Source organism: Microcebus murinus, chromosome 6 (genome assembly GCF_040939455.1).
Source record: "Microcebus murinus isolate Inina chromosome 6, M.murinus_Inina_mat1.0, whole genome shotgun sequence".
Taxonomy (NCBI): domain Eukaryota; kingdom Metazoa; phylum Chordata; class Mammalia; order Primates; family Cheirogaleidae; genus Microcebus; species Microcebus murinus.
Genome location: NC_134109.1, coordinates 95,323,713 through 95,344,478, shown reverse-complemented (window position 1 = coordinate 95,344,478; position 20,766 = coordinate 95,323,713). Strand labels below are relative to the sequence as shown.

Below are 20,766 nucleotides of genomic sequence, written 5' to 3'. Positions count from 1 at the left end.
CAATTTATTAAACTCTAATTTCTAACAGCAGAAACACTAGGATTCAGAGCCATGAAATGAAATTTTTAGATAGATCTTCAAAATAAATTAAGCTTACCAGAGTCTTACAATTTGTCTTTCACATTCCATTATCTCAATTTTGTAATTTATTTTGTTCAGGAAGCCTTTGATTTTAAATTTTAGTTTATTTAAAAGTGTTACCTGAGAAGAGTAACATCAATTCTTCATGTTTTTCCAGCAGTTTTTTAAGTATTGGATATCACTAACAAAAGACACTAAATTATCAGAGAACCTAAGAACTCTAAGATTCCGATGAGCTCTTTTACTATCTTCAGTCACTTCTAAAAGGAATTTAACTGCACATTACCAAATAATATTTTACACTGAAAAATACAAATAATTGAAATAACCCTAAGATAGTACTTGAGAGATCTAAATGAATTCCACCTATGCAAAAATTTTATACTGCACGTATTGGTAACCAGATGCCATTGTACTTTATTCCATGAAGGAAAAGGCAAAGAGAATCTAAATATTTAGCTCTGTGAAAGATATTGGGGGGGGGGGGATATTAGGTTGTTAAGTATGAAATGTCTGATTTCCTTAAGTACTAAGTTTGACATCTGATACCTCTGACACTTTGATACTTCTCATTTTTTTCCCCCTATTGTGAAGGTATATCCTCAGTCTTTCAAATGCATGTTTTGGCTTGTGATTATCTTTCACATTTTTTTTAGAGCAATTTTTGTGAAACCATGGATAAAGTAAAAAATTCAAGTTATTTTTGAATATGAGTTCCATCATGGAACCAATGCAGTGCAGACAGCTCGAAGTACCATCAAGTGTTTGGGAAGGATGTGGCTACGGAATGCATGGTACACCGACAGCTTGAGAATTTCCATTCTGGAGATTTTAATTTTGAAAGTGAGCCATGTGGGTGACCTGAGACCAAGGTGGATAATGAGCCAAAAGCTGTATTGGAAGTGAGTCAATCTCAACCTATGTGCGAATTAGTAGCAAGGTTTGATGTCACTATTGCAACAATATTGGATCATTTGAAACAAACTGACAAGGTAAAGAAGCTGAACACATAGGTACTGCATGAATTAAATGAGGGTCAGAAGAGACATGGTCCTGAAGCTTGCCTTTCTTTGCTGTCATGACATAAATGTGAAACATTTCTATACTGTATTGTTATGAAAAATAGATTCTTTTTGACAATTTTAAGTATTCAGCACAATGACTGGATAAAGATGAAGTGCCAAAGCGCAGCCCAAAACCAAATATTCATCAAAAAAAGCTAATAGTGTCTATTTGGTGGTCCAGTGCTGGTATTATCCACTACAGCTTCATGAAACCTCGTCAATCGATTACAGTGGATGTCTACTGCAACCGATTGGATGAAATGATGAGGGTGCTTGCCATTAAGCAGCTGAGATTGGTCAAAAGAGACAGGCTAGTCCTCTTGTAAGACAACATGTCACAAAAAACAACACTCCTCAAACTACAGAGGCTGGACTTGGAAACTCTCCATCAGACCCTTCACCAACTGACTACCACTTCGTTCAGGCTTTGGATCCCTTTTTGCAAGGAAAAATATTCAATCCTCAAGAAGCTGTGGAAAATGTCTCTCACGATTTCATCGTCACTTGTTTCTACACTGCTGGCATAAGCCAGCTACCATTAAGATGGCGAAACTGTGTCGATAGCTTAGGCGCATACTTTGATTCATTGTACTGCTTCTTGTTTTTGAGATATAATAAACTGATTTGAAACCAGACATTTCATATTTAATGACCCGATAGATTTTAAATGCTTTTGAACTTCCAAAATACTCTTGATTTTGACCCTATAGTCTACAGAACACAAAAGCAACTCTAAAGTATATTTTAGAAAGAGATGATGCCATATTCAAAGACAAGACAATTCTACAAATTTTGACAGCATTAAAAAAAACCTGACTTGAGACATGATGTCATTGGGGAAAAAAGTCTGCATATCCAAGAGCAAAAGATGTGCAATATTTGTGACAATTTAAGTAATACTTTGTGCTTATACTATGCCCTTTTTACATAAAGAGCATCCTTCACATATTTAAAGAGTAAATTGAGGCACAGAAAGTATGCCCAAGGCAAGACAGAAACAGGTTTTGGGACACAAAATGATCCAGAATTCCACATGCCCAGTTTCTTTAAATGTAAATTACAGACTATCTTTGATGCCTCCATCTTATCAAACACTGGTCTAAGACTGTGTGATCGGTAATGCCTATAAGTTTACCTTCATGTTTTAAACTAAGTGGTACATGAAATAGGAAAGTTAATCAAAATGTAATCAATTTGGCCGGGCGCGGTGGCTCACGCCTGTAATCCTAGCACTTTGGGAGGCCGAGGCGGGCGGATTGCTCAAGGTCAGGAGTTCAAAACCAGCCTGAGCGAGACCCCGTCTCTACCATAAAAATAGAAAGAAATTAATTGGCCAACTAATATATATATATAAAAATCAGCCGGGCATGGTGGCGAATGCCTGTAGTCCCAGCTACTCGGGAGGCTGAGGCAGGAGGATCCCTTGAGCCCAGGAGTTTGAGGTTGCTGTGAGCTAGGCTGACGCCACGGCACTCACTCTAGCCTAGGCAACAAAGCGAGACTCTGTCTCAAAAAAAAAAAAAAATGTAATCAATTTGGTTTTTGCTTTTTAAAAAAAGTTTAAATAAATGTGAGGACAGTTCTGGAAATTCTTGCCTAGATTTTTCTCCAGCAGGATTTTTACAAATATCTGCTTCATATGCCAACATTAATTTACTGACTACAATTATTCTTTCCTTAAATATTTATTTGCCTTCCAGTTCTCTTTCCTCTCATGATCTTCTGTTTCTTAGTGAACTGAGTTTATGATTCGCTGAAAACAAAATGCTAACAAGGTTTTGTACAAGCACAAAATGGTTAATCTTCAGTTTAGTCAACTAATCTGATATTAACTTCCTTAGTTAAGCCAAGATCAAGAAGTATGAGGAAGAATTTGAAACATAATATGGGATAAGTAGTGAAACACTGGACATGTGAGACAATTAAAAAAGATATATTCCAAAGCCTAATCCTAAATTTAAATCTATGCCTCATTCAACTACTAACTAACTTGACCTTGAAACATGGAAGAAATTACTTCACCTAAGCACACGGACTAGTGTACAGCCAATGCCAGTGTTAGCGACCCCACACTGCTTAGTGTGTGCATATGTAGGTAAATGTGTGCGTATTCTTAAAATGGTGGTTCTTAAAATTTGAGGGAAAGTTCCTGATTCCCTTGAGAATCTGATAAAAGTGATGAAAACTTGCATCAGAAACATACACACACTGAATACTTTTAAGTGTTGATAATCTACTATAAATCACAGCATTATTGATATGATAGGATTAGACATGAAGAACATTTTCATGTTGTTAATAAAGACTGGCCACTAACCTTAAGGAATAGGCTTTGAAAGTAAAAGGAAGGTGCAGTGACCATATCCATTCATTTATCTGCCTCTTTTGCTAGGTCTAATGGTGATTTTGTTGATGCAAATGTGCCCCTAATCTAGCCTATAAATATTAAAAACAAAAATGTTTAAATTCTAACTTCTGCTAGCAGTGTACATGTAACAATTTTCAAGTATTACAAAATACTGTGAAGGAAAGACTTTAATATACCACTAACGTATTCCTATGTACCCAAACCAGCAATGAAATGAATGAATATATAACTTACCTCGAGCAAAATATAAAAAAATAAAGACACAATAGCTCTAAATTCTTTATAATCCTCAAGGACAGGAAACCGGTATCTCTGAGAAGTTTCTTTTAATAGAATTGAACATGTAATTTTTCTCCCCACAGTAATCAAAGTGAACATTTTATCATTATTACTCTTGGTATATCAAACTGAATTCCAGGAATGTAAGAAAGTCTGACTTGGAAATATTACATAGAAAAAGGCTGAATTAACAAACATTACTTTTTTTAGTTTTTTCTTGTAAGTATACATTGACATCTACTTATCTGATAGCAGCACTGCTGGGTTTGAGGGTTTTTTTCCCCCCTTCCAGACGGAATGCAGAATGGCAGTATTATCTTTGGAACAAATTAAGAAGATAGTAACAAATAACAGAAGAATAACTTCTACACATATATTTTTCAAGGGCAATAGGTAAGTATATAATTATGAAAAAATATGCCTCAAATATGCTTTTGAAAAATTTCTCAAGGTTTACTGTTTTGTTTTTATTATTAAAATATAACGCACTATCACTACTATCTGTTCTGGGGAAAAACCAACCCCGAGGTTTGAGTTTCTTCCTTCAACCAATAGAGTGATATCAAGAGTAAACCTGGATTGAAGTCAACCTGTTTGAGCCAACAGAGTTCTGCAGTATATCTGATTATTTTACCAATGTACACATATTCTGGGTTATAATCAAGATACTCACCAAACATTTTCTATCAAAGTTTTATGCCCCAAACAGGTTCTCTGATGATTTACCATGCTAGCATAGGAAATTTGGAGAAATAATAAATGTTATAACATAAGTAGACATGCAATATAGAAGGACATAAAAGATACAGCTTGACCCTGGATTTTTCCCTTAGAGTAATTCCTTCCATAAATAAGATTTTATTTTTCACATAGAGACTCATCCAATAACTGGTCTTGGATCATGGAGAAAGTTAATGACATAGCTTAAAAAAATCTAGACCACACTTTTATGTACTTTTTTGTCACCCCGGACCACAAAAAACATTCTCTAAGTGGATGCTCAGGTCAGATAATGATGCTCTTAAATAAATTTAAGGAAGCTTAGAATGTAAATCATACAACTACTTGCAGCAGCAATAGTCTTTCAAAAATGACTAAAACAAACTTTTAAATATAAAGCATATAAAAAGGACTATTAAGGATAGTTTTCTAAACTATATCTAAAAATACAGGAAAATATGTGTTGCCTCATAATAAAGTTAAATAAATATTCTTTCTGAATCCTATAAATACTATAAGATGTTATAGGTTTATTTGGTTCCCATAAATTATAAAATCTGATTGCTTTTACATAAATTCCTTCAAATTCTTAGCTACTCTCAAACAGGTTTTTACTATCTTTTCACTAGATTCAGAGATTTCTTCTAACTTCCTTTCAGAAATGTGCTTTTGTGTTGGTTTTTTAACAAGTATACTTAGTTTTCTAGCAATAAACATGATTTAAAATTTAAGGTTCAAGGTAATTCTAGAAAAAGGTAGACACTGAACTATCTGCTTTTCTACATCCCCATATTTACAAGGCCTAGCATCCACTGTGGTTTCCTCATTACAGTCACATCACATTGTCAATAAATAGTAACTGTGGTCCAGGTTACCTATATTAAAGATTTCAAAATTCCTCAAAATTTTACACCACTACAAAATCATTAATATCTGATTTTGACAGGTTATAAGTAATAGTGTTATGTAATTTTTTGCTATTGGAAAAGAAATACAAATCTTTATTTTTTCTATCTAAATTAAATCCTAGCTCCATTATCAGTTCTCAAGATAATATCTAAAATGTACATTCCTAAAGAAAGGTAAAGCTGTTCAAGGGCTGAACTAGTCCAATATACAATTAAGGGTTATTTATTCCTGCTATTTTTTTTTTTGTCTTTTTTTATTTTTGCTTTTTAAATTCCTATATTAAACCCCTGGTTTCTCCTGGGTTAGATCATAATTTAACATTGTAAAAATTTCAGAAACTATTGTGCTAATATTTAAATTTCAGGAAGGAATCAGATTAAATCAATTACTTCCATTCATCGTTAGAACAGAAGATAAAATAGCTTACTAACTGATATGAGTTATGAATGTCACTATGACACAAAATTTGCTGTGATTTGCTTATTTGGCTACAAGTGCAGTATTTTTCATGAATGACAACACACAGCATTTCCAACTTATGTAACATGAAACTCCAGCTCATAAAGAGTGTATTGTGTGACTTGAAAAAGTCTGATTGTAACTAAGTAACAACCTTTCCCCTGAAAAACATGAACAAAATCCATTGGGAAATCAGGCACAGACGGTATTTATCGGTTTTTCTTTCTTTCCTCCTGTGGTTTTGTTTCTCAAGACATATAGGTGGTTCCAACAGAATCCAATGCTTGTTACAAAATGACACAGCTATTTTTTTCCTTTTCTTTTTCTTTATCTTTTTCTCGAGGTTCCTTCCGTTTACGTTCAGTATTCCCAGATTGTCTTCCACTTGATGGAGAGGCTTGTGCTGGCTGGCTCTGCTTTAAGAAAAATACACAGGAAGAAATTACTCTAACTATTCCAAGGTGCTTACTCATAGTTATCTATAAAGAAAGACCCAAAGAGTGAAACAAATCATTGATGGAAAAAGAAACTATTGGTGTATAGATTTGTTATATATTAAATGATATTTGAGCAATCACCTCTACCATTTTGGATGTAACTTATATATTCATTATTCTAAATAAATGGAATTTCAAACAACAAATAATATGTAAAATTATGTTGACTGAAACCTTAAGTTTAAGAAATATTTATGTCAAAGTTTAGAAAATGTTAAAGAAAGTGACACATTTTGGTAAACTGTAATAGCTCTTCAAGACCTCATTAAATACCCATAATAAACAGATTTTAAAAAGAAAAAACAAAAGCAAAAACCTGAGAACTGATAGTGTGGAATAAGCGTATTCTGTGAAGCAAGACACCTTTTTGAGTGAAAAGCTCATCATAATATGGTAGGATTTAACTATTAAACTTGGGGTAGTCAATATTTAATTTAGAAATAGAAATTGTTATACTTATTTTAATGGGGATTTCTTTTTTTTTTTTTTTTGAGATAGAGTCTCACTCTGTTGTCGGGGCTAGAGTGCCGTATATCAGCTTAGCTCACAGCAACTTCAAAGTCCTAGGCTCAAGCAATCCTTCTGCCTCAGCCTCTCCAGTAGCTGGGATTATAGGCATGCACCACCATGCCCGGCTAATTTTTTCTATATAATTTTAGTTGGCCAATTAATTTCTTTTCTATTTTTAGTAGAGATGGGATCTCGCTCTTGCTCAGGCTGGTTTTGAACTCCTGAGCTTGAGTGATGCGCACGCCTTGGCCTCCCAGAGTGCTAGGATTACAGGCGTGAGCCACCACGCCTGGCCTAACGGGGATTTCTATATTTGGGTTTTATTTCTTTTGTGTAAAGAATCCTAACAATAATATATTTAATATTTAGTTTTTTCAGACCTTAAAGGGCATCTTGCTTTCTTATATACCCAAATCAACATTTCTCATATACCCTAAACCAAAAGGAAAAATTCTGGCATAGTACAGCTAAACATAAAAGAAGGGGAATACTTTTTGTTAATGAAGTGAGACTTAACATGTAGGATCCCACCATAATATTTTCAGTGCTTAAAACAGTTAACTGGGGAAAGTGAAAAGTGGAAAGGTGCTAACCTTTGTTGAATACCTAGTACATGTCAGACATTGGGTTAAGTGCTAACGTTATTTGTTCTTCACCACAAACCTAAGAATTAACTATTATCTCTATTTTACAGATAGGGAAAAATGAGGTATAAGACTTTGTCCAAGGTGCTGCAACTAGGAAGGAGAGAAAGAAGAAGGAAAGGCAAATCCACATCTATCTAGCTCCAAAGTCTATATTCTTTCCAGTAGAACCTCACATTGTCCTCTAGTTGCTAGAAAGGACTTTATTCAAATTGGTTTATTGTCTTTGCAGATATTAGGAACTTAAAGAATAATTTTCAAAATCAGAACCTCAAGAAAAAGAATTTTATTTGAATAAAGTGAGAAACAGAACAGTCACAAATTTGAGACAATGTCATAAAATTCAGGGTGCTAACATCCTAACATAATTGAAGAGTCAATTCCTAATTAAAAATTTGTTATCTCAGGCAGAAGTTTCTTTATTGCTAAAGTGATCATCATGTTTAAGAATCAGGACACTAGTTTTTACCTGGGGCTGTGTAGAAGTAGTAGAAGTAGAAGTAGACGTAGAAGCAGAAGCAGAAGCAGCAGCAGCAGCAGCAGCAGCAGCAGCTGCTGCTGCTTGTTCCTGTTCCTGATAGTACTGAGAAGCCCGCCTATCCTCTTCCTCTTGGAGTTTCTTTGCTAGCTCCAGATCACTGATTCCGTCCGGAATTTGTTCCCAATTGATCTCTTGGCTCTGTTGTTCTTGTTGTAGAGATAATGCCATAAGATAGTCCTAAGAAATGATGTGTACAAATATAGATGTTATATCTATAAAGCTATGAGAATGGTTTTTTAAAAAAAATATACCAGAGCTTAAATATTAAAATGAAAAGTAATCTTTCTAAGTATTTTCCTTGGGGAGCTATGAACTTATTTCAGTGATGTTGTCATTGTTCTAAATATTTTTGGAACTCATTTGAAATTCTTTCTAGAGGCAGCATATAATGCATTCAAGAAAGCTAACAACAACAACAAAAAAAGCCCCCCCCATTTACAAAAGAAACACATGCCTGTAGAAAATTCAGACAAAACAGAAAACCACAAATAAGAAAGTTTAAATATATCTTCAAGCTCACCTAGGGACACTAAAAAAAAGAAAGAAAAAAAGAAAAAAATCACCATATCATTACACAGAGATAACTACTGTTAACAATTAATATCAGGCTGGTCAAGGAATTACTATCACTCTTATAATCCTACCACTCTGGGAGGCTGAGGTGGGAGGACTGCTTGAGCTCAAGAGTTCAAGACCAGTCTGAGCAGGAGTGAGACTGCATTTCTTACTAAAAATAAAAAAATTAGCCAGGCACAGTGGTGGGCACCTGTAGTCCCAGCTACTCAAGAGGCTGAGGCAGGAGGATCGCTGGAGCCCAGGAGTTTGAGGTTGCTGTGAACTATGATCACGCCACTGCACTCTAGCTAGGGCGAGAAAGCGAGACTTTGTCTCATCTCAAAAAAAAAAATCCCCCCAAAACAAACAACCCCCCCAATATCTATCCACCTAATATTTTCCTACATTCACATACAAATTCAAATACAAATTCAAATATCCCCAACCCTCTGAAACTACTGTAATGTTTTCTTTTCCATTTAATGTCATAAAAGTCTTCTATTTTAAAAACATAACTTTCCCAAGATTATTTATTAAATATTCTTCTAAAAGATTATGTACACACTCAGATTATTTCCTATGAGAAAAAGTGGTGCATTGTGGTCAAACATTGTATTATTTAACTTGCAATCCACCTCATTACGAGCTGGTGCTGAATGAATGAAACTTGACTACTCTGTGTGCACGCCTCCTCCCTCTACCTTCAAAATACGTGAATTTTAAACAGCTCAGAGCACATGTAAAAAGGTCCTTGTACTATGACTGGCATGACTGTCATACTTTGATATCAAGAATTTGTCTTTCAAAATTTTCTCACTTCTTCAAACTCTGGTCTTTACCAAGCCCTATGGTCTTGAATCCACCTCTCCTGCCACTTCCATAGACCCTAATCTCAACACCTTACAATTGGACTACTGTGAGAATCTATTGCTTTGCCTCTGCTCCAATATTTTTTATTTTTTAATTTTATTTTGTTCCAATATTTTTTACATACAATGGTTAGAAAAATTTTAAACACTTCTCTTAAGTAACATTTAAAAAACAACACTCCTGTATAGCTTCTGAAGGAAAATGAGCACATTGATTATCACCACTGTTTTTCAAAGTCCTAGGAAGATTAGCATCTGCTTGAACTAATATTCTTTTCCAAACTTACAGCTTGCTATGAACTTAACATATAGCTGGGCATGGTGGCATCACACCTATAATCCCAGCACTTTGGGAGGCCGAGGCAGGAGGATTGCTTGAGGCCAGGAGTTCGAGACCAGCCTGGGCAACATAGCAAGACCCCCGTCTCTACAACACATTAAGAAAAAAGCATCAGCCAGGTGTTGTGGTACATGCCTGTGGTACCAGCTACTTGCAAGGCTGAGGCAGGAAGATTTCTTGAGCCCAGGAGTTCAAAGCTGCAGTGAGCTATGACGACACCACTGTACTCTAGCCTGGGCAACAGAGTGAGGTCTCACAAAACAAACTCCCCCTCCCTTGCCAAAAACAAAACAAAACAAAAACAAAAAAACTCCAAACAAACCAAAAACTTAACATATATAAATGATATTCGTTGGTCAACTATCTGCCTCCCCTACTAGACGGCAGCATCTTTTGTTTTTTTTTAGAGAGTCTCGCTTTGTTGCCTAGGCTAGAGTGAGTGCTGTGGCGTCAGCCTAGCTCACAGCAACCTCAAACTCCTAGGCTCAAGCAATCTCCTGCCTCAGCCTCCCGAGTAGCTGGAACTACAGGCATGCGCCACCATGCCCGGCTAATTTTTTCTATATATATTAGTTGGCCAATTAATTTCTTTCTATTTATAGTGGAGATGGGGTCTCTCTCTTGCTCAGGCTGGTTTCGAATTCCTGACCTCAAGCAATCCACCCGCCTAAGCCTCCCAGAGTGCTAGGATTACAGGCGTGAGCCACCATGCCTGGCCTAGACGGCAGCATCTTTGAGGATAGGACTGAGTGGTTTATTTTTATATTCCTAGGACCTAGTTATTGTGCCAGGAATAAAATTGCTCATTGAATATTGGCTAAATTAACAGTCTTTGTGCACTTAAATTGTTATCAGTGAAATATGTGCCAACTGTTTAACATAACCGCATTTCTGCCTCAATCAGGGAAGAATTCACATCACCATCATACTTCTAGTAAACATGCTTATGGCTCCAAGCCTGTCCACCTATAGCAGGCAAAAATCTCATCTGTCTCGGTTACAGATGAAAGTTCTACTCAATAGTGCAGCTCCTGCTGTATCTACCCCTCCTTACCTTGCACTCTAAGGCTTAGAATATCCTTCTATTCTTTACCCAGTACATGCTACCTTCTACATTCCCTCTTTTCTATGTTTTTTGACTAGTCAATACGTATCTCAATACATGCTCATCTCTTCATCTCTACCACTGAAAGCTAAGCCATCCTCACCTCTTGCTTGGACTACTGGTTTCCGTTTGGACCTGCATGCGTGCTATGCATTCTCCACAGAGCAGTCTTTTACAAAGGTAAAGTAAATTATGTCACTTCCATGTTTAATACTTGGCATAGCTTCCCTACTGCAATTAGTATAAAATTCAAACTCCTACCCTAACCTTCACAGTTCAGTATGATCTGGCTTTCTGAACCAAACTGAATAATTAATGTATATGTGGAATGATCAGCTATCTATTAAAGAAGTATCAGGAAAATTTCACAAGTATATTAATGAATTAATCTTTAGTTCAAAAGTTTTGGATAACTGAATTCACATTTGAAAAAAAAAACAGGCACTTTAAATAATACATGAGGAAGACAAAACAAACTTACCTGATCTATCTGATCTTGTTGTCCTTTGTATACAGTTTCAGGATCTGAAGGAGGCCGCAGATGAAATTCTGAGTCACAGAAATTTCCATCACCATCCACATTGTGTAGGCTTTCCCAAACAACTTTTTCTTCAGTAAGAAATCCCTGATCCGTTACCAACAAATACAGTTGACCCTTAATATGAAATAACAGAAGAAAAAGGAGTGTTAAATAGATTAAAACTAGTTAATATACTATTTAAGGAAAAGTTTATAATCTATGTTTAGAATATATTAATTATTCCTACTATTTAGATCTGCATAACACAATAAATAGACCAAGTAGATATTTTGCTCAAATCCACCTGGGTTTGCATATAGTTTATAATTTGCACAATATAGTATAATGAGAAATAGGAGTTCGTGGCATGTTCAACTAATATATGACTTATAAACAGCTTGGGGGGTGTATGATCTCATTTCATAAAATAGAAAACTATATAACAATTAGGACACAGTCACAAAAAATGATACCACATTGCCTTTTTGAAAAATTAAGTTTATGACTAATTCAATCCATATTAATTTTTTTTCTCTGCACCATTAGTTACTTTTGCTTTGTACACCAATAGTACTTTGTATCTACCTCTATTGTAGCACCAAATCACAGGGCACTATGATTGTGTTTTCCTGCCTGATCTTTTAAATCTCTGAGGCCAGTCATGGTGGCTCATGCCTGTAATCCTAGCACTCTGGGAGGCCAAGGTGGGAAGATCTTTTGAAGTCAGGAGTTTGAGACCAGCCTGAGCAAAAGCAAGATCTTGTCTCTACTAAAAATAATAAAAATTAGCTGGTCGTGGTGATACATACCTGTAGTCCCAACTATTCTGGAAGCTGAGGCAGGAGGATAGCTTTAGCCCAGGAGTTAGTCTGAGCTAGTTAGTGTGAGGAAGGCTGATGCCATGGCAGTGTAGCCTGGGTGACAGAGCGATACTGTCTCAAAAACAAACAAAAAACCAAAAAAAAACACAACTCTGTATCTTTGGGCCTAATATATGATACATTGTAAAGCTGGAATCTGATATTTATTAAATCAATCAATGAACACATAATACATTTATAGTCACTCCCACAGAATTTAGCACTGCCCTTTAATTTTTCATATGTGCTAGTTCTGACTCCAATCATATATAAAATTTATGTCCCTAGTATATCATATAAGGTTTATAAGCCATTTTTTTCCTTTAGATTTGCCAAGAATATGACTTTGTTACTTGTTCAGAGTTTTCACTGTTAATGTTTATTACAGGAATCATACTGTTCATGTTCTTATTATTCACAATGAATCTTAATAATTAAGAATAAGAAATTCCTAAAAAGAGTTTAGGAATTTAGAAATTCCTAAAAAGTGATGTGACAGAGAAATTATTGAGTAAATTCTGAAACTTTAGAAAAAATAAAATCCAGGTCTATGTTTTTAAAAATAAATCAGGTATGTTACAACTCACCAAATATTTAAATGTCTACCATATGCTCAGCATTATGTTTGGGGATTCATATGATGGACAGTAATGTAACCATCTCACTCTGATAATAGGTGCCTCTTTTATGTGATTAAATACAATCCTGTATTTACCACTATCATAGCACTTTATATATTGAACTGTAGTCTGTTTACTTATTTATCTCCTCTAACACATTTCAAGTTGAATACCAGAGCCATGTTTTATTCACCCACGTATCTTCATTCTAATTTTTAATACCCAGTTAGGGTCTACTTTGTCCTATGATAATTTAAGAGAAAAATGAAAATTCTTTCCAGCTAATTTTCCACTGAATAGATCTGACCCTTCTGTTTATACTTATTCCAACAAATTTCAATGCATCATTTTATATTATGATATAATATCTAAGTTTCACAATTTTTTTTATGTAGGTCACATATTAGATTGGATGCTTGTTAACCATAATCTTAATAATTTTCCTCCAAATGACATGTCAGGATGGGTAAATTCTGGAGGGTTTCTACTGAAAGCTATTATCATCCACAACATATTAATATTTATAAATTTTAACTAAAAGAATGTTCCTTTCTTGGTATACCTGACCTATTTTCTCATGGAACATCAATGTCAATTTCTTCCTCTTTTAGATCTTGACATTTATCCAAAAATACCCCATAACCAGTTCACTGTCAACAATGCAGATTATTCCTCAAAAATTCCTTTATATAATTACAGTATAGAATAGCAAAACGTCTGTGAGTGTAGAGGGTCACTAAAAAGTCTAACCTAATGGAGATCTTGCCCCTGCCTCTATCCAGTATCTAGAGATAGGAGTCAGAACAGATGTAGTGCGGAGAATGTCATAATAGACCAGAAAGCACATATATCTCCCCTCTGGTCAAACAAAAGCCCACAGCTCATGCATCTCTAGAGTTCCAAAGGACTTGGATTACAAAAGATTTTCACAAATAGGGTTTAGTAAATTCCTAAGGAAATTAGTACAACCAATAAAGAAATTGGAGATGACCTTTGATAATCACTTTTGTCCTGTCATCATGGACTTCTTTATTGGTCTAGTTCTTGAGATGATAATGACATATGATATGATCATGGGCACCAGAAAGCAAAGATCTTTCTGAAAATAATAAAAATTAGCCCAAGTAATCATATAATATAGTTATAGATATTTATGGCTGATTGCTAGTTTATTATAGATTGGCAATTTATTATTATAAGCCCCTAGTTATAAATACCACTTGTATATAGTAGAAAAGCATTCTATCCAGATGTTAAATTTATTGTTTGTTGAAAGTATATCTTGAATTCTGTGAGATGAAATGTGTTTACAGTATAGATGTTCCAAAGAGTTTATAGGGACAGGAAGATGGGAAATAAAGGGATCATTAAATATGAATACATAAAATGGCCCTAAAAACTCAGAATTTCTCAATAGTGAAATGTTACAAAGCATTGGGAAGATCTAATGCAGTACAAAAAGTAACCATACCTTGTTTGAATAAAGTAGTTTTCTATTTTTTTCATTACTTGTATTCTTATTAGATCACAGATTCCCTGGGGCTCAAGTTTATAAAGAACTATGAACACTCTAACAATCCAGGAATTAGTAGGAGAGAATAACACTTTTAATGCCAAACATGTTTAATAGAACAAAGGCATAATCCTCTGCCCTATTTCCTTAATCAAGCAAATAGATACCATGTTGGAAGAACTCCTTCCCTAGATTTTATTTAGCATTCCCTTAGTATTTTTAAAAGTATTCCTTTAGGGCTTCTAGTTCTATGCCAACAGCCAAAATGTTATAATTCTATTGTAAATCAGTATTGGGTCAAGGAAGAAGTGTCTCTGGATCTTTATAAAGAATACGCTCACTGAATACTCTGCCAGAAGTAAATCAGTGTCTTATGTAAAGACTCTCAGGATTGGAAAGATGGTACAATGGGAACACAGGAAATAGAACCAAGGATTATAGTGGAGCATAAATAAATAGCCCTAAAGCCCTTAAGATCCCTGGAAAACGCAAGATTTGAATCATATTAAAATGGAGTTCCTCTATCAAATGCAATACATGATCTTTGATTAGGTCCTGATTTGAACAAACCATTCATAAAACTATTTTGGGGGCAAATGGGAAATTCAAATACGGGCTGGGTATTAGATGACATTAAGAATTATAGTTGGCCGGGAGCAGTGGCTCATGCCTATAATCCCAGCACTTTGGAAGGCTGAGGCTGGAAGATTGCTTGAGGCCAGTAGTTTAAGATGAGCCAGGGTAACACAGTAAGACCCTAATTCGACAAAAAAAATTTAAAAAATTAGCCAGGCATGCTTGTAGTCTCAGCCACTTTGGAGGCTGAGGCAGGAGGATCACTTGAGCCCAGGAGTTTGAGGTTACAGTGAGGTATGATCATGCCACTGTAATACAAACTGGGAAACATAGCAAGAACCTGTCTTTAAAAAAGAATTATAGTTAATTTTGTTAGATGCATTAATGATACTGTAGTTTGAAATAAAATTTTGTTTAGAGATGTATATTGAAGTATAAGCAAAAATATAAAAATAGATGAAAATAGCATAATATCAAAACTGTTAAATGTCTTATTGCTGTTCTGTAAGTTTGTAATTTTTCATTAAAAAAAAGAAAAACAGTGTTACTGTTTTGGTTTGGTAATTACTATGGTAAACAAGGGCATTTCTCCTAGTGACTGGCCACCAGGATAGTTGTTCCCGTTTATCTCTTCTGTAAGAATACGATTACTTTAGAGAAGAATGGTGTTTTATTTGCTCTATGCAGTATTTATCTCTATAAATTTGGATAATATCATTATGTCCATAATACTATCATATCCCTAAACTCCGTTGTTCTTATACTCTTTATTGCACCCAGTTAACCCCAAATCTAGAATGACAAACTAGTCACCTTCTGCAGTACCTATATTGTGATAAATACTCCTGCAGAAAAATCACACAAGTGGCATATTCATGGTCAATACCGCCACTGCCATGGTCAATACTGCCTGGTGATTTTTCTTGATTTCTCTAGTCCAAGCTCTCTCCCATGTGCTGCAAGGACTATTTATACTTCTTGAAATCTGGAATCATACCTTATCACCCCTATTCCATCTCAGTAAATGATCTTGCCTTCAAGCAGCACCTTTCTCTACTTTCTGCTAGCAGATCTACAGATTGACCTATAGCTATATTCAGTTATTCCTTCACTGCTTTACAATAGAGAGGTCCCTTTTTTAAATCAAAGGTCAATCCCCTTTACCTATGAAAATTTCTACCTTTTTTCTCATTTTCTTAGGACCCTTCTAACATTAATTATCCCCTCTACTGAATCTTTAACCTTTTTCTCTCTATTGAATCCTTCAATATTTGAACATGATGTCTGGGCCCAGTGGCTCACACCTGTAATTTTAGTACTTTGGGAGGCCAAGGAGGGAGATCAGTGTGAAGCCATGAGTTTGAGACCAGCTTGGGCAACAGAGCAAGACTTCGTCTCTACAAAAAAAAAAAAAAATTTTTTTAAATTAACTGGGCGTGAGAGCATGTGCCTGTAGTCCCAAATACTGTGGAGGCTGAGGTAGTAGAGCTTATAGTAAGCTATGATTGTGCTACTGTTGAAAGAAATATGAAGATGTAATTCATGACTCCAATAAGCTACTTTCATTTAGAAAAAGGCAACACATTTGTATGGAAAGAAAACTGGTAACTAGGAACCAATCAATAAGGGCTAAATAAGGATAAGGTGGCCAATAACAGCTAGAGAATTGTTAGAGCAGTGATCTTCTACCTTAGCCACACATTAAAATCACCTGGGGAGCATTTAAAACTACTGATGTTCAGGTCTCACTTCCAGAGACTCTAATTTAATTGAGTTGGTGGTAGGTTCCAGGACTGCCATTTTTAAAAAAGCTCCCCAGGTAGTTTTAGCATATAATCTAGGTTGAAACCACTGGTCTAAGGAAAGAAGGAATAGCTTTATTTAAGAGTTTAGATTTGAAACGCTTCTTAAAAATGGCTGAAATTTGGATAGGCAAAAAGTAGTGAGAAAAGCTTTCCAAATAGGGATTGAGGAGTAAGAAATGGCAGTAACAATGCAGAAATGAGAAACTATGTATGGGATGGAGGATTATCAATAAATAGATATCAGTTTGGCTAAAGCAAAGGGTTGGCATATGGGAATAGAATATATCTTGCATTTTTATCCTCTAGGCACTAGGTGCTACTGTAATTTTTTCTATAATATTGACATGATCAGAATAGTATTCTACTGCAAAGGTCTAGGTATAAGTTGATGAACTCCTGAAACTAAGGTGTGAACACAGAAAGGATGAATACAAAAGACAACAAAAAGGGTGAATCAGTACGATTTTTTTTGACACAGCCATAAATGGCACTATAAGAAGAATATAAAGTCATTACTGATAACTTTAATAATAGCAAACACTATCAGAAAGGCAAATCTCAATCCTTTCTTCTAAATTCCTTTAGTACTGAAATATAAACTTCCATCATTAGAAGTTATACTAGTTCTATCTCTAAGGTTTATCTTTTTTATTTTCCTCAAAAAGACAATAAATACTTCTTAATGCAGTAATCTGTGAAAAAGATTAGAATTAAAAAACAAAAACTGATTTGAGGTAACACTTCAGTTGTTAATCTAATCCATCCTAAAGAAGTACTGTATTTAACAATTATCTTCATAAGTTGGTGGTTAAGGACTATTATGCTTAAATCTTTTATTTTGAAGCAGATCAAAAGACATCTCTAAATCAAGCTCCTTTGATTTAGAATAACAATTAAATAGGTATTTCTATGTCATACCTGGTATTTGGTCATGGTGCTAAAATGATTATTCCGAAAGAATACACAAAGTTCTCCTTCCTGAACCGTTGAAGTTAGTTCACATAATCCATGGTATGTCAGTTGAGTGGCTGTGTTATTTAGAAACTGCTCAGCTACAAAGCCTATGGAACCAATGCATAATATTAGATAGAAGAATAAGTTCAAAATTAAAAATTTATTTTTTATTTACATTGTGTTCCAAGTATGGCAAAAAGCCAATCATCATAAGACTTTTCCTACTATTATATGACAGTTCCACATTTTAAATTTTGCTGTGGAAGATCTGTCTATAGACATTCCCATCCTAAAAATATATGTAAAATTTTTTTATCAATAAATGCATTTACTTATATTTCACCTAATTCCAAAAGGGATTTCAGGTAGCTTATAATAAAAGACATAGACACAATAAAACTAAAACCCATTAAAGCAAATAAAAAGGCAGGTGTTAGGCAGTTTAAAAAGTGGGTAGGAGAAAAAGATTTCAGTCAACAGCTATCTCACCAATAGCTAGGTGTTTAGAAATTAAAAGTAGCCTGAACAAATTTCAGTTGCTTAAGGTTTTATAAAGATCCCAGATAATTCTCAAGTCACAAACTGCCCAATTCTTGCTTTAAAACTAAATGTAGGCCAGGCGTGGTGGCTCACGCCCGTAATCCTAGCACTCTGGGAGGATCGCTCAAGGTTGGGAGTTCAAAACCAGCCTGAGCAAGAGTGAGACCCTCGCTACTAAAAATAGAAAGAAATTAATTGGCCAATTAAAAATATTAGCTGGTCATGGTAGCGCATGCCTGTAGTCCCAGCTACTCGGGAGGCTGAGGCAGGAGGATCGCTTGAGCCCAGGAGTTTGAGGTTGCTGTGAGCCAGGCTGACGCCACGGCAACTCTAGCCTAGTGTTGGCTGTGAATAAAGGTCTTATGGAGAAAATACATGTGCTAGATAAGCTTCATTCAGGAAAGAGTTACACAGGTTCAGTATCCTTATCTGAAATGCTTAGGACCAGAAGTGATTTGGATTTTGACTTTTTTCAGATTTAGGAATATATGCATTATACTTACTGGTTGAGTATCCCTGATCTGAAAAATCTGAAATGGTCTAATGACTATTTCCTTTGAGCATTGCGTGGTGCTAAAAAAATTTTAGATTCTGGAGCAACTTGGAGTTTGGATTTTTGGAACTCTAGTGCTGTTGACTATAAGTTTAATGCCAATGAATCAATAATATACATTAAATAAGCTGTCTTTAAACAGAAATGCATAAAATAAGGTTATGTATTGATCAGTTGATGAAAATGTAACCAGAAGCTCCCTGGAACCTAGTCCTGTATTTTCCCTAGGAGCAGTGGTTCAGTATTCACAAATTCACTGTTCATGGCAACTTTATAGAATATAGCTACTGTGAATAATGAAAATCAACTGTATCAATATTTTTTTAAACTTGTATTTCTCCTTTCTCTCCCTCCTTTTGCTTGCTTCATTTAGTAGGGACGCAATGGCATGAGTAGGGAGGGAATACTCTAAAAAGTTTTATAAGTGATCTGAGAGATGTAGATGTAGGGAGGAAAGATGATGCTAATATCTCAACAAGAAATTGAAAATAAATTTGGTAGGGCCAGCAATAGCTGGATAATAGGGTTATTCCATTTCCTCTCCTTCCCTTAGTGTCAAGCCATAGCACTTCAAGCTGAAAAGTGGCTGTAAAAAGTTACCAATACATCAATCCCAAGCACTTGGTTATGGTAGAAGGAAAAGCACAAAAATTATAAAAAGAGCTACAAAGGAAATTTATAGCATACTTGCAACTTCATAAATTTAGAAATAAAGGCTTTCCCCATCTGATTATTATTGTTACTTTGCTAAGTACGTAAGTTACTGAGTAGAATGTGTTAGTTATATACTAATAAACAGCACTTATATATAATAGCATTTACTATATTAATATATCATTTAAAAAGCATGTGCTGTTATGCTTGTGCTGAGAAGTACCACAGCTATATATAATATTCATGTTATTAAAGGCTTCCTTCAGAAAGTTTTTTTTTTTTTTTTTTTTTTTGAGACAGGGTCTCACTCTGTTACCCAGCTAGAGTATAGTGGCATGATCATACCTCACTGCAATCTCAAACTCCTGGGCTCAAGCAATCCTCCTGCCTCGGCCTCCTGAGTAGCTGGGACTAGTCTGCATACTACCACATCCGGCTAATTTTTTTTTCTTTTAATTTTTTGTAGAGACAGAGTCTCAGTCTGTTGCCCAGGCTGGTCTTGAACTTCTGGCCTCAAGCAATTCTTACACTTCTGCTTCCCAAAGTCCTGAGATCACAGGCATGAGCCACTGTGTCCAGCATTTCATTTTAAAGAGACATAGTTTCACTCTGTCACTCAGGCTGGAGTGCAGTGGCTCAACTGTAGCTCACTGCAGCCTCCAACTGAGCTCAAGCGATCCCCCACCTTGGCCTCCTGAGTAGCTAGGACTATGAACATGCACCACCATGCCTGGCTCAGAAAGATGTTTTTAAATGCCTCTTGCACACCTCACACACACAATATCCTCTCTACAAATCCCTTTCAAGAAGATACAAAAATTCATTAGAGATACAGCACAATATTGCTTTTATGTTAGTGTGAAATTCAGAAATTTAACACTAGAAAGGTTTTTCTCATCTACCTTTTTACAGAACAGGACATAGGCTCAAAGAGAATAAGTGACTTGCCCAAGGACATAAAACTAGTATGGCAAAGTAAAGACTGGAACCCAGGAGAATTATTATTGGTATTAAGTTAAAAAATTTAGTGCAGATGATTATTATAAACACCAACTGAATTATATTGTTCCCCAAACCATAAGTCATAGCCTCTTAAGATTTATAAACGTTTCCTAATTATCTTAAACAGTGATTGTAGTAGAATATCAAAAAAGGCTAATTTAGTTTCAATTTTTTTTTAAGGGGTTGGGGATTGTGAGGAGGGGTGTTCAGTTGCCTTTTTGTTGTTGT

General features: G+C 35.2%; 1 protein-coding gene across 2 annotated transcripts in view; it reads right to left on the bottom strand.

The window, feature by feature from the left end:
* Window positions 1-3,822: 3,822 nt before the first annotated feature.
* MINDY2 (MINDY lysine 48 deubiquitinase 2) overlaps window positions 3,823-20,766 on the bottom strand; it is a 72,332-nt gene continuing 55,388 nt past the window's right edge. The window contains exons 6-9 of one of the 2 annotated variants that reach the window (XM_012783032.2): window positions 17,754-17,896; window positions 11,423-11,596; window positions 8,001-8,249; window positions 3,823-6,293 (exon numbers count right to left, since the gene is read on the bottom strand). In XM_012783032.2, coding sequence (XP_012638486.2) covers window positions 6,168-6,293; window positions 8,001-8,249; window positions 11,423-11,596; window positions 17,754-17,896 — 692 coding nt within the window. In that variant the 3' untranslated portion in view covers window positions 3,823-6,167. Of the gene's footprint in view, window positions 6,297-8,000; window positions 8,250-11,422; window positions 11,597-17,753; window positions 17,897-20,766 lie in introns of both variants that reach the window. The other variant, XM_012783031.2, reaches the window with a different exon arrangement.